This window comes from Helianthus annuus, chromosome 12 (genome assembly GCF_002127325.2).
Source record: "Helianthus annuus cultivar XRQ/B chromosome 12, HanXRQr2.0-SUNRISE, whole genome shotgun sequence".
Classification (NCBI taxonomy): Eukaryota; Viridiplantae; Streptophyta; class Magnoliopsida; order Asterales; family Asteraceae; genus Helianthus; species Helianthus annuus.
The window spans coordinates 103,729,209-103,744,740 of record NC_035444.2 but is presented as its reverse complement, the minus strand read 5'-3'; the positions used below and the strand labels follow the sequence as shown (position 1 = coordinate 103,744,740).

Below are 15,532 nucleotides of genomic sequence, written 5' to 3'. Positions count from 1 at the left end.
GTTCTGTTTTGCAGGATTAACGGATCATTAAGGAGCTCAGAAATTCACAAGAAGGTTAACCCTTATGGTAGAAACATAAACCAAACTGATTAACCCTAAAATTAGTTCTGTGTTTCTTCAGGCTGAAATAGTGATTTTTGACAAACCACATGGACAAAAACAGTAATTAACTCTAAACCAAATTAACACTTTCTTCATATCACTTCACATGCTTAACCATAATCGAAATCCTTCTTGTTTTTTGATCACTCTTGACTATTAGAGTGCTTTTGGTTCGCAAAATTCGGTGAAATTGGAATCTGAATTTTATTTCTTTAATGTTTTTTTTTTTTTTGGTTAAAATCTCAACTTCATTGTGTGTATGCAAAGTCCAATACCAAATTCAGTTCATGTGTATTCATGAGAATTAAATCCGCAGCTGCGAACATCAGTTTTATAACCTTGATTTTATATTTCACATAATATAAAAAATAAATAAATATCCATGACAAAAAGTAAATAAATCAAGGGCAATCATAAGAACAAAAATGAAATTCTTGGCTATTACAGGATCTTTAATTTTGACAATCCTCATTTTTAATCGTTACTACAGCAGTTGACGACGCCTATCGGTGACTACACCACTACATTCCCTCCAAAGCTTACAAAAGTTTTATAGTCCAATCATCCGAAACACGAACGTTAGGCTTGCGGATGGTCAAAACCGTCGAGCGTACCCCAGACCGAATCTGTAGAGGACCCAGTTCAATATCAGTAACCTGGTTGGATGGCTCGATACGGGCAGTTTTTGATTTGGTCGTGTGACCTAGCAATATGATCCTCTCGATGGTGCAATCAGACTCGAACTTGGATGTCGAAGGGGCTAAATTTACAGATGTAAGCTTCCCGTTTGAGAATATGAATCGGCGATGGATGTATGCACCCTCCTTGAACTCATAGCTCTTGCCATCATCTGTGTAAAGTTCACCTTCAGCTGACCCCGAACCATCTACAGCAATCACCTGAACATATTCACGCACCAGTTTAGTGATCCAAACTTAGGCCCAACGTGTCAATTCTGGTTACGTAATATGTCTAAACTTAGGTCGATTCCAGTTATGTTTTATGTCTAACATGCTATACCGTTCGAAGGACATTATTAAAACAGGTAGAGTAGACACGTACCAGCGTGTAAGGATCATTCTCCATTTGTACGGTGCTTCTACGGAACCGATCTTTTCTAGGGATTATGGTTCCGGACCTTTGAAAAACGGGTATATCCGCATCCGTCACCTCCACCTTTTGGGTCTTGCCACCTTTATACGCGGTTCCACTTCTAAGGTCATACCAAGTATGATCACTTGGAAGATAAACCGTTGCATCTCTTGCACGCTGCAAAGATTTTTACAGTCAGATTCATCGCTCGGAAATGAGTGCGAGCCACATAAAAAAAAAAAAAAAAAGAAGAAGAAGAACCTGAGTGTAAACTCCTTGCACTAGAAGGCCGGTTCCGACCATGAAAGCCTCATCGTTATTGAAAGTGGCTTCATCGGATGGAAATTCCATCCAAAGGGGACGAGCAACTGGAACTCCTGTCACGTTTGCTTCTCTAAATAGTGTGTAAAAATAAGGAAGGTATGTGTATCGTACGCGTATGGCATCCCTCATCAACTCGGTATTACGTTCCCTATCATCAACAAACAAACAGGTAACGGCATTTTCAGTAACTTTTATTTTTATTTTGTGAATACAAAGAATAAGAAGAGCAGTTATTTGGTCAGAGTGGTGATACCCGAATAGCCAAGGTTCTCTTCTTTTGGTATCATGATGAGCATGGCCTCTGAAAAAGGGCAAATAAGCCGCAACTTGATACCAACGAACAAGCAACTCTGTGTCGGGGTTACCAAAGAACCCGCCAACATCAGCACCTAAAACAACGCGCGCCACCGGTAAAATATCCCGAAAACGAAAACATCCATTCATAATTCATAGCAATGAGGAAATACAAGATTACCTGAGAAGGTTATTCCGGTGAGGCCAAGTGTCAAAATCATTGGAACGGAAACCCGGAGGTGCTCCCATTCTGCAATGTTATCTCCAGTCCAAACAGTCCCGTACCTTTGGGTCCCCGGGAAAAACGCTCTGGATAAGACAAAAGGCCTATCTTTTCCTCCTTCCCGTTTCAAAAGCCCTTCAGATGTTGCCATATGGAAGTAGTAACCATACGCGTTATGCAACTCTCGGTGCTCAACGTTACCATAATGTAATGCATCTCGAGGCATTGTCACCTGCTCAAAAGTACAAGTCGTTAATTTTACATAATTATTTAGAGTCAAAATTATACAAAGAACATAACGAGCTATAACATACCTCAGGCCCGTTGAATACAGAAGGCTCATTCATGTCATTCCAAATATACAACGATGGAGTTGAACCAACGTACTCTGAATACGCAAACTTATCGGCCCACCACGACCGTATCTCGGGATTAACCATATCTATATACGAAGAGGATCCAGGCCAACACCAACCATCGAAATCCTTCCCGCTTGCATCTTTCACATAATACCCGTTCTTTGAAGCCTCCTTATGTATATGATAGTTATCATCTCTCTTTATATGTGGATCCACTATAGTAACCATACGCCTACCCCTCGAAAACAGATCCTTTTGCATTTCTTCGGGATGTGGGAACAGAGCTCTGTCCCATGTGAAGTACCTTTTGCCATCCGTATGCTCGATATCGAGCCACAATACATCATAAGGGATATCGTGTTCGTCAAACTTCGAATCCACGTTCTTAACATCCTCTTCGTCCCTATAATTCCACCTACACTGATGATAACCCGTTGCAAACAGCTGAGGCATTGCCGATGTTCCCGTCACGCTAGCATACTGCTTAACAACGTCTTTCGGCTTCGGCCCGATGAAAAAGAACGCATCAACAATTCCAGCTTCACTCATCCACAACGTATCAATCCTCTTTTGATCAGACGGTAACACAATCGAAGACTCAGCATCCCAACCCGTTCCAAGAACATCAATCTGCATTTCGGCAGCGTTTAGCCAGAAAAACCCTGAAGTCCCGTGTGACTTCCCGTGCGAAAGCATAAAGGGTATCGAACCGTAAAGCCCGAATGGCGATTTGTGTAAATACTCAAACACATCCAAATTAAACAATCTGTAAGGTTCAGATTCTTCAACCCCAGGCCCCTTCGTCGGTTTCAAAACAAGACTAGTGGCATGTTCAGGGATCCCATAAACGAAATCAGCACCGTAAAACGACACATCGAAACTAATCGACTGCGGACCGAAAGGTCGAGAGTCCGTGTGAGTTCTAAACCTTTCTTCCCACTCATCCCCTTCTTTCTTAACCCTCAATTGCTCAAAATCAAACAACCCATGAGTGTTAAACGAAACTACACGCTTACCACTACTCTGTTCCCTAACAAAAACCTCAAACGGATCACTTCTAACAACAGCTTCATACCCATCAAACAAATAAACAAAAAAAGACTCACCAGAATCACCATCAATTACCCCTTTAGTGTACCTCTGTAACCACAGTTTCTTGCTTTCAAACTCAGGCACAACAACATCCGGAACTTGAAACCGTTTCTTGGGTGGGTTATAAACCGGATCTTCGTCAATCTTGAACCGCAAGATCCCATCTTGATAGACGGATAACGAAAGAATGAGTGGGTTTGGTTGGAAATCGGTTGAATTTTGATCTGGGTTTTGTTCAAATCTGTTGGGGGTTATGAGTTTTGCAACAAGATCTCCGTCGTTGATTGTTACATCGGTGGCGATGAGGTTGCAGTGTTGGGGTTTTCTGGATCTAGCTCTTTTGCAGAAAGGGGTTTGGTTACAGTTTCTGAATTCTTCTTTTTTCCATGAAGAAACATGAGAGAAGAGGAGGAAGAAGAAGAGGAGATGGTGTAGAACAACAATGGATTTCATGGTGATTGGACAGGGGGAGTGATCATAGGGGTTTTGGAAGATTGAAATGCATAGGTTTTGGGAGTAGAGCAGAGAAGAGGAGACTTGGTAGGGATTGTGTATTTACAATTTAGGCCCTTTCACTTGCATTTGTGACCATTCAAACCCAAAATCATGTTTAAATTTAAATGAACTAGTTGATTTTTCGCCCGCCCGTTGCAGCGGGGACCAATGACTACAAAAGGCGTGTCAACAACGGTAAGCAGATACCGATTATCAAAAAATAAATAAAAATTACGTGGTAAGGATAGTGACTCCGTCCTAAAAAAGTAATTTTAAATAACCTAATATATAATAACAGGACCCACACGTTGGAAATTCGATTGTTTTCAGTTCAGTTATTATGGTGCTAACACGTTGAAATATGGATGAGCTCGGTACCGGTAACGCCACCGAAAGTACCGATCCGGAAAATCATCAAAATTAGGTACCGGCACCGAAAATGCTCGGTACAATACGGTATGGTATTTGAAGGTAAAAATCAATAAATACAGGTATGGTGCTAAAGTGTCGAACCGAAAGTAACGATTCTGAAAACACTAGAAGGTGGGTACTAAATTGGTACCGAAAATGATTTGGTATAGTAAATTTGGTATCAATACAATATCGGTTTGATTACAGGATTTGATACGATTTGCTCAACAATATTCTAAATATCCAAGTTAATTTTGCATGCTACAATTCATTCATTATAGAAAAAGACAAAAAAGAAAGCAAAATAAGTTGTTGTGTATATAAAACCTCATTTAAACGAAATACAGTTTACTTATTGTGTGTATAAAAAGTAATTTAAACAGTGCAATTACTTGCATTGCTGCGTTGCTACAGGATTTGATGAGAGCTCGGTGCCAACCAGTACCGAAAATACCGTTACCGAAATCCCCAAAAGTGTGGACCGGTACCTAATATACCTGGTATGGCACCGGTTGGTATTGGTACGACACCGGTATTTGAGGGTAAAAACCGATGAATACCGGTGCCGAACCGATACCAAAAATACACCGGTTTGATAAATTTAGTACCAGTACGAGTACCCAATACTATTTGCTCATCCGTTAGTTTCCATTTCTAATTTTACTATATATATATATATATATATATATATTACTGTTTATTCCTTTCTAAATTTAATATATAGGTAATACAGAACTCGTTAGATTTAGGTTCACATGTTTAATAGTTAAGTTGTAGCCGTGTTATTTAAGACTGGACGGTATGGGGGACGGCCCAGCCCCGTCCAGGCCCGGCGCCGAGGCGGAACACCGCCCCCCTTAGCCCCGCCATGTCTTCTTCGTCTCCCACCAGTCGTTCATGACGGGCCAACTCATTTGAAATTTAGCCATTGATTAACAGCTAAATTACTCCATCCAAAATCTACCTACTTCTCTCTTCTCTCATCCATTTTATAAAAAAACTCCACACTTTTATAAAAAAATCATGAATCCCTTCAACCCAAACAATCCCAACCCGAACAATCCCAACCCGAACCCGAATCAGGCTAACTTTTTTTTTAAATTACTCCATCCAAATTTTTTTTACTTTAAATAAATACCCACCTCTCTCCATTTTTTTTTAAATTACTCCATCCAAAATCTACTCACTTCTCTCTTCTCTCATCAATTTTATAAAAAACTCCATCCTTTTATAAAAAAAAATCATGAATCCCTTCAACCCAAACAATCCCAACCCGAACAATCCCAACCCGAACAATCCCAACCCGAACCCGAATCAAGCTAACTTTTTTTCGACGCCCGGTTACACTCCGACTATCGATCCTTCATGGGTATCTCCGCAATTTACCTTTTCGGGTTTCCAACAATCACCCAACGCGTTCAAACAAATGTCTCAACTCCAACAAATGCAACAATTCCAAGCACTCCAACAAATGATGCTACGCAACTCGTTTGAATCTCAAGCGCAATTCGAATCCCAACCGCCAACATCGCCGGTTCAACTTGACAATGACGAAGAAGAAGTCGTCCCCGATTCGCCACCTCAAACTACAAGACGCAAAAAAAACAAGGGGAAGGCGGTTGAAACCGTAGTCGAAGCCAAAGGCGAGACCTTGGACAAAAATAGAGGAGGAGGCGCTGGCAATGGCGTGGGTTAAGTCCTCAACTAACCTGATTGTCGATATGAACCAAACTTTTTTTTTTAAACTTAATTTTAAAAAGATATAATTTTTATTTTACTAAGGCAATTTTTTTTTTTAAATTTAGGGAACAACCAAACGGGTGTTGGTTTTTAGAAGGCGATAACGGAGAATTTTAACGCGATTATAGAGCAAGGCCTGATGTGCGATGTCGATTCCGTCTATGGCAAGTGGCGTAAAATGAGCAAGATCATCAACCGCTTTAGCGGTATTTATAACCATGATTACACTAATCCTCCTAGTGGGAGTAATGAGGAGGACATTCTCAACCTTGCTTTGGCTAAATGGGATGATAAGAATAAAACTCCTTTCCAACACCTCCGAGTACGGAAAATTTTAAAGAAAGAAAACAAATGGAAGCCTATTCCAAACGAGGTCGCAACCGCCAAACGGAGTAAAACTTCGGAGTCCGGAAGTTATAGTGTGGGAGGCTCCACCGCTCGTTGTCATATAGACATAAACGACGAACAGGAATTTGACGAGGAGGAGTTTGTCGTTCACGAGTCGGAACGTCCCCCTGGAAGGGACAAAGAAAAAAAAGAGGCGGTCAGAAAGAGAAAAGCTTCGATGGCGGGCGGCTCGAACCAAACGTCTTCCGGGGCCGGTTCGAAAATGGACAAGTTGATATCCGAATTCCGTTCGTTCAAAGAGCTCACGGCGGAAAAATATGTTTATAAGAAGAACTTGTCGGCCGACCATGCTCGGGAGGAGGATTTTAGGATTATGAGGTTGCATCTCGACTCTGTTCCAGAGGATGAACGCGAGGTTTACCGGAGGATGAAAAAGGAAGTTAAGAAAAAATGGACCTCGTAGGTTATTTCGCTTTAATGTTTTATTTTTTTAGGATTCGTAATTTTATGTTTTTAGGATTCTTAATTTTATTTTTTAGGTTATGTAATTTTTATTTATATTATGTAATGGATTTAATTTACTTCTTTTATGTAGTATTTTTATTTAATTTTTAAATTGTTATTATAAAGTTAAACAAATAAAAAAGATAAACAATAAAAAATAATTGTTGTGGGGCCCCATCCCCCCCCCTCTTAAAATTGTTTGGAGGGTCATCCCATATGGGATGGGGATGTTGCGTCCTACATGGCGGCCCATCCCCTTGGGTATGACCTTCCCCATACCTTCTAGTCGTTGTAAAAAAAAGTTAAATGAATTATTGATAACCGAAAAAAATGAACCGAATAACTTATAAAATTTAAAGTTCGGTTACGGTTTTTCATTTTATGATAACCGAAAAAAATAAACCGAATAACTTATAAAATCATTGTTTTTAATGTGTGTTATATACTGAATTATTGACTTATAAATTATTAGCTTTATTCTTGAATCTTAAGTATCTATATCAATATCTATATAATAAAAGAAAATTAACGGGGGACGTGTGTCATCCATTGGAGTTATTTAGTTTTTGGTTTTTCCGTCTCTCTCTCTATGCTACTTTGTGACAACCCTCACTAAACCAGGTATCCGTACGACTTAATTAATGACTAATTACTGCTTAATTACTGTGCTTACATGAAATTACTGATGAACTGCTACTTGATTTCTGATACTTGTACATACCTGCATCATACTTTAATTACCGTCACTACATTATTTACACGCTGAACCTTAGTGACAAACATGATGCACAAAAGCACAGTAGCACAATGAACGGATAACCTATTGAACATGCTGATAAAGCCAGCATCAGGCAGATATTGCCTCTAAGGCCTGTATGAGCCAGAAAGATTTTACTACACCCATAGTGAGTGTAGGGATATCAAGGGTTGTAGAACTGCGTCTCTAGGAATAAGATACAATGACAGGATGTGCCTAGGACATACACTAAGCACAAAACTCAGCACTTTAACAAACAATTCAGCTTTTAGCTAACTAATAAAGTGCCAAAACATGAGAAAAATATTACAAGACGCTTTCCAAAGTGTCGGGAATAAGTTGTGTCACTAAAAAGGGTATTAACGACACATTAAAGTTTTGTTAAGCACTTTAACGGATTACTATCCAACCGAACAACCGGACTATACCCGGAACCTGAAAATATTGTCATTAACATTATTTGTCTTTTTCTGAGCCAGTTAGGGTCCCTGAATACCCTAACACCCGCCATAAAGCACGACACATAACTAACCGGGTTAAGCACTTAACGAACTTACTTAACCTAACTATTAACCTAACTATTAGTTGAAATCCAACCAAACTACCCCCCCCCCCTTAGAAACCGTCCCCATCTAGGGGGACATACTTGTACAATTTTGATTATTTTAATATGGTGTGTTTAATATCTTTAAGACATAAAATCCAATGGATCATGAACATAATATTGCCTATAAGAATCAAGCTTTACACAAGATCACTTACACATCACAACATCACACAAACTACCCTCTCCTCTCTCTCTCAAGGCTTCGGCCGAACACCCCCTTGTGCATCCATCCATTTTTCGATTTTGTTCATCACATTCCAACATCCACAAGTGTCAAGGATCACGTATAAGGAGTCTTGGTGCACTCGGAGCTTGAAGGACCTCATTCCCTTGCTTTTATCCTCTCATTTTGCGCTTAGATTCTTCCCTAGCCTCGAGCTAGTGGTATGTTGCTTAAATCACCTACTCGAACTATTTTGAAGTGGTTAATATGATGTGTAACGGTTAAAACTCGAAATCTTACAAGTTGATGTTTTAAAGTCTACTAAAAACACAAATAATGATGGTTAAAAGCTCAGATGTTGTGTAAATGTTGTAGTAATTGATTTGTGTGGTTATTCGGACCCGATCTATGTTGTGGTAGCTCGGATCGACATTTAACCCGGGTTGGTCATGATCATGGATCATGACATAAGGTTGTTTTGAATGAAACAAGGGTTAAAGGGTGAAACTCTACCACACACGAATCATGAACTTGTGTAAAAGCGATTTTACTTGTGAAATAGTGTTTAAAACTAGTAGATCTACGGATCTACGAGTGGTATTTTCAAAGGACCAAGTGTCAAGAAAATCATGTTTTCTAAAGACGAATCTTACGTTAACTAGAATGATTTTTAGAAACCACAAGTGTGTAAACACTTGTGTAGCACAAAAGTTTCGACAAAATAACAATTTTTGTAAAATTTACAAGAAGATGTAAAGACGGACTTTCTATAGAAACGGGGTTTTTATGAAATCGGTTTGACTTGTATAAAGATCCGCTAAAAGTAATGAGGTTACTACATAATTTTAGAAAACTACAAGTTCATGAAACTTTTGCGAATTATATGCTTCTTAACTAGTTTGTTGATATATTGAATATTGTTTTGATTTAAAAAGAAAATTGTTGGATTGATTTGTAAAAGAAAATGATACGCTTGAAAGCGTGGCCACCTCCAGTTACAGAGGAAACTCTGGCGAAATTTTTCCAAAAACCTGACACTTAGAATTATTTTCACTATAAGTGTTGGAAATAAGTTTTTAACTTGTTTTCACATATAAGTTTCGCCACGACTTTATTTACAAAATATCGGAGGTGGGATTTTCACAAAATTAAACGTGATAAATATATATTTAGTAAATATATTTTTCACAACGTCACTTGTCAATTATTTTGTGAAGTGTATAAATATTATTTTTAGGGTAAAAATAATATTATCGAACGTTAACGAATCCAAAATAATACGAACGCTTTCACGATAAATATATAAGTTACACCGGTAATTACTGTTACCACTCGATCGTTAAAACGTAACTTACGCAATTTAAAGAAATAATTATGAACGCGTATGTTTGACAAAGTATTATTTTGGGAGAATTTTGTGAAGTAAAAATATAATTTTTTTGAGAAAAATATTTATATTTTGGAGTTAGAAATAAATATATTAAGTGAGACTTAATAATATATCACGAACGCACATGTATTAAATCCCCCATCCTTGGGAAGGAAAATAATTACCAAGTATATACGGAATGTAAACACGAAATAGTTGTCTAACTATTTCCCAAAAACTTAAACCATAAAGTCAAGGCATGGCCGTCCGTCTAATAGAGTTAGCACATGTAGGTCGTTGCACAGCTGCTTGACTTGGAGTATTACTTGGTAGAGACGCACCGATGTGAGTTCATGTCCCCCTTTTCTCTTAACTGTTTTCAGTTTTCTAAACTGCGGGGGTGAAATACATGTTACTTTGATTACGAATATTTCTTACATGGTATGGTTAGCGTAAGGAGGGTTGTTACTTAGATCATGTGAATGGGTAGGCGGAAACTTGAGGTCATTAATCCTCAGGGTAGGACCGAGGGGCAGGGGCGATAGATCTATTTGGGTGTAGCGAGCCCAGTCCCAGGCCCAGCATAACGGACCTCGGGATGACTTTGTACCCGGCGCATAAATCTGCTAGGTTTGAGCCTTCCTACTTGCATTTCACACATATCAATGGCCTTGCAAACCATTGGTGATCTCTTTTTCCTTATTTGCTACATACCAGGATTTTTACACAAACAAAGGTTTATTTGCTCACTTACACATGAACTCGCTCAACATTATTGTTGATTTTTCAACTTACATGTATTTCAGGAAATTAAAGGATCTGGCACGGTATGCCACGTTTTCCCGCTGCACTAGTACGAGGTCATCCGGGTTTAGGGAATGTGACTCTTTCCTGGACAAGTCACAGTCCTTAAACTGTGTTTATGATATGATATGGTTGTGTTTGTGAACAATGTTTATGTTGTTAGGGTATGTTCCGTTAAAACAATGTTGTTGTTTTTGGATTTTAAAACTTAATTAAATGGATGATCTTGCATGGTTTTTATTCATATAGCTTTGTTATGGTTAAGCTATGGTATTAAGAAGTCACACCAAATTAACCACGCTTCCGCAAAGCCAGGGTGTGACATACTTAATTATGGATATTATGTTTTTAATTTGAGATAGTCATTGTATTGTTAACCGAATGAAATTAATATGAAATTAATTATAAACTTATATTTTTCTACTTAAAAGCTTCATCAAGTTCAAAGTTATGTTAAATACTAGTTTTATGTTAAATACTATATAAAGCAAATGTGTTAGATAAGAATGTAATTTCACCAAATATATAAGTTCTTAAGCAGCATGTACATAGGAGTTTAAAAAACACAATTGGAATTGAAGAGTCATTTTAAGACGCCTACAGGGTCATTCTTGGAATCATATTTTCCCAGCGTTTCTCAAAAAACCCAAGCATTTTGATTCTCCCCAATTCAAGTCAATCTAATTGATAATCATTGAAATTGATGGCACTATCATTCTCGGTGGCAAAATGTGATGGAAGATGTTCTTAAACAACATAGTAATCGACAACTTGATTTGGATTCCCCGTAGAGCAGAGGAAGCTAGTATGTGTAATATGAGCAGAGGAAGATGGTATGTGTAATATTGTGTTTTGCAAATTGATTAATCGAACACCCATTTTAGCTTGACACTATTTGTTTTCGAATTTTGAGTTTTGCTGATTAGGTTTTGGCATGATAATCAAGCAGAAGTAGAAATCGGCAATGCCGATTTAGTTGTTGTTATTTTGATCTACTTGTTGTTGTTTTGTGCGACTTATTGCGATGTTGTCCTTACTGTTTAGGATCGCTTTTACTAACCTTGAGGTTGATTTCACAGTTGAGGTTGATTTCACAGTAATGGCCGAAATTGTAGATGTAGTTGTGTTGTCTTTGAGTTGGCTTCCACGCGATTTCACCTAAGGTAACTATATGCACTTCTGTGTTCTTCTGATTCAGTTTTATTAATACATGTAAAAAAATATGTATTAACTCTTTGTTTATTGAAAATCAGATACTAAGATGAAGAACTGTGCTCACTTGTGTTTTTGTTTCCTCATATCCTCATCTTCTTCATCTTCTTTGATTACTGCCAATAATAAGATTATGTTTACGTTTTAGATCTCCCACTTCCCCTCAAAGCTGGAAAATATTTGGGAACCCTAGGTTCTCCTTCTGCTATTCGCAACAATGGAGCTCGTCAGGTCGGCACTTTTTCTTTACCAAATTGCAGTCAGATTTTTTAATCTTCTTTAAAGTTTTTTTTTTTTTGCTTAATTTTATTTGCAAAGTTGTTGTAGTGACATTTACCTCTTTGTGTACAAATCTAGGTTTTTGTGAAGTTGAGCAAGAAAATAGTCTCTATTGAGCTAAAAAAAATGGGACCACTGTACACGGAACAATCACAGGCAACTTACATTCAGTCTTTTCAATTGATTTTGGTGGTAGTTTGTGACGAACGATTCAGGTTTTGAGTTATTAGGGTTTTCTAAACACTATATTCAGATTTTTTTGCCTATATAGAGTTTACATTAAGGATATGAGAGGCAATGGATTCACATAAGTTTGGTATTCATGTGTGAAAATCGCCAGTTGATCAAGCATTTGGCTCTGTTCTTCTTAATTGATTATGTCCTCTTAACAGGTAGTCAGCTACTGGACAAATTGGAAAATAACTTTCCACTGTTAAGGTGCCAAGTCAATCGGTTAACATAACGAAGAACTATCAGTTATTTTGCTTTATCCCAACAATTATCAGTGCTGGTAAAACCCATTTGTTTTCTAAATATATTTATTGTAGTTCTCAAATATTTTTCGAAGTTTAATTTGTAAAAGAGATTAAATAAACTGTTACACTTTGGTTTCTTGGACTTGTACTGTTAGATATCTACTTGCTATGTTTTATGGCCACTAAATTTGTTCAAGGATCAATATGTTCTCCTTGTAAACCAGTCCTTGAAAATTCTTTAAACCTAGTTGTTGTTGGTGCCATTAATTTTAAAGGGGTTCATGATGAAATTTGTTGGGAAGTTATAAGCTTTCTTGTTTATGTTTTTCGCCTAAAAAAGTCAGATCATAGGGAAACGCTGATAAAGGTTTGTATTTCACTGTATGTCAAGTCTTTATGTTGTCAACTTAGTATTAAAGTTTAGGTCATTTATATCACGTGTGTTATGTTTCTCAGTTATAAAAACATTATTTGATCGTTTTGAAGGTGGGTTTGGAGTTTCGTACATTAGGCACTGGGTTTCTATGGTGGAGCTTTATAAAGATGTTATTATAGTCACAATTGAGACCAGGTAGTACAGATACATCTATATAATCCTATATAAAGCAAATCTGATGGACAAGATTGTAATTTTGTCATTCGTAGAACTTATTAAGCAATATGTACAAAGGAATATAGGCCATTTGAGATGGGTAAAATAGTAAATAGGTATAGTTTTTAAGATGTCGTGAGGACAAAACTGGAATTTCAGATTGATCCCCTGAGTGTTTGAACGCTGAAATTCACTTCCATCATTGCTCTTGTCTCTTCAATTCGCCATTGATTCAATGTAAACTTTAATTCTAACCTTCAATTCGTCTTTTGAATATCCCCTACGTTTCCATCCCACCCCCAGTTAAGAACAACGTGATGGGATCAAATCAGATGCCCGCAACTGGGTTCCATTGTTGTACTTCTTCATTTATTTCTAGGTAGAACCTATTTGGGAATTTGGGTATCTATGGGGAGAAGAAACAATCGACAAGTATCTAATTTTGTGTTTTATCGATTAGAATTTCTTTTACAAATATGTGGTTATTCATTCAATTGTTATCGAGACCATTTTTTACTGAAAGATGGATCATAGTTGATTTGTATCTTTTACCATATCTTATGTAACGCCTCGCTTTTGTAACTTTCCTTATTTAGCAAGTTTGATTGTACCTTCCATTTCTGGAAACTTGTATTCTCGTGTAATCATATTTCATTTCAAACGTTCTAATCCGAGACTTGAATCATAATGAAAATTCTATTTTTTATATGCTTGTGTTATTCATTATCCATAAATACTTGTGATTTATTCGTGATACATACATACTTAGTACCTTTTACATGCAATTCCATATTTCATACATATCATACATGAAAACCGCATTTATACGTTCCTTTATTTATGCACAACACTTATACATTGCACTTATACGTTTAAAACGCTTAAAATCGACAAAAATAATCAAGTTTGGAAAATGGAATTATGGGCCTGTCCCATTCGCACGAAAGCGCAGGCCCAATCGTCCGAATGCGCATCCGTCCCAAACTACCATCTCAGCCTATAAGTAACAGCCCACTCCCTTCATTCCAAACCTTCAACTCCCAAAATTCTCTCTCGAGCTAACATTGAGCAGTTCACTTGGAGCTTGTCTCAGCTATTTCTAAGTGAGTTTTAGCTCACAAACATTTGATTTCATCTATCTTCTACTTTTCTTCTGATTTTCATAAACATTTTACAAGATTCTTCACGAACTTCACTTGGTTTATCAGATCTGCCATGGCAACTGATGTAAACTCTCAAATCAGTTGAGGACCAAGATGAAAGTGAAGTAAATCTTTCAAAACCATTTCAAACAAACATTCTGACTTCAAACTCAGTTGGATCTGAGGTTCTCTGAGCTCACAAGCTGATGTGGGTTAAAATACACATATTTGTCCCGTGTAAAGTGTATAATTATTATATAGTTTTTATTTGTTTTATTTAGTTTTTAGTATTATATTATATTAGTTTGTGTTTTGGCAGGTCCTGGTGCAAATGGAGCGAAAACGAGTAATATGGAAATACCCAGCCAGTTGGGCAGAGTGGGACGCCAGAGACCGAATAAAAATTGCAGTCATTTCCCGTGATTGGGCCGAACCCACTTATCTCTATATTATTAAAAGAGGAGTAGAATTATAATTATTGATTTGAAAGAGGGACATGACCGTTTGATTGTTTCTTCACTCCATGCTAGTGGGCCGCCAAACAAAGACTTTTATGTCCAACAATTTACGTACATCATGGTTTTTATTATTGGGCTCTTGGCATCAATTTAGTGGATAGTAAAAATTAAAAAGGCTCTAATGGAATTAATAGAAGATGGACTTGGATCCATGGGGCAGCCGTATTTAATATTTGAAGAGGACGGCAGCAGAGATACAACATCAATTGGACGGCAGCGAGAGGAGACGAAACAGAAGGATAGACGGCTGATTTGTGGGAGTTGGATAGCTAGGCGCAAGAAAAGAAAAAAAAAAGAGTTCAAAGTCACGATCAAGGTTGAGTCACGGTTTTGTAAACGAGTTAGTTTTAGTTTTAATTTACTTTGTGTTATTAAAACTATGAACATGACTTATTTATTTTTTGAGACTTGTTTCTTTTTCTTGACCATGATTTTTGACTAAACTTTTCATGCTACCTGGGTTGAGATGAACTAGTTGATTGCAATGCATAGTGGACATGATTTCGGTTATTTGGTGTGATTTACATAATTTTTCCTTGTAATTGTTCTTGATATTGCATGTTGGTATGTTTTGATTATTTTATTAGTCAATAAATTCAGCGGTTTAGGCACGAAGAAATCCCCCTAGA

At 37.4% G+C, this 15,532-nt stretch overlaps 1 protein-coding gene across 1 annotated transcript; it reads right to left on the bottom strand.

The window, feature by feature from the left end:
- Positions 1–475: 475 nt before the first annotated feature.
- On the bottom strand, positions 476–4,017 carry LOC110895785 (probable glucan 1,3-alpha-glucosidase). The gene is made up of 6 exons (XM_022143138.2): positions 2,350–4,017; positions 1,994–2,267; positions 1,772–1,907; positions 1,456–1,666; positions 1,165–1,371; positions 476–1,001 (listed from the first exon to the last, which is right to left on the bottom strand). Exons 1-6 carry the CDS (start codon positions 3,937–3,939, stop codon positions 642–644), a joined length of 2,778 nt encoding a protein of 925 aa, XP_021998830.1. The 5' UTR covers positions 3,940–4,017; the 3' UTR covers positions 476–641.
- Positions 4,018–15,532: the final 11,515 nt, after the last annotated feature.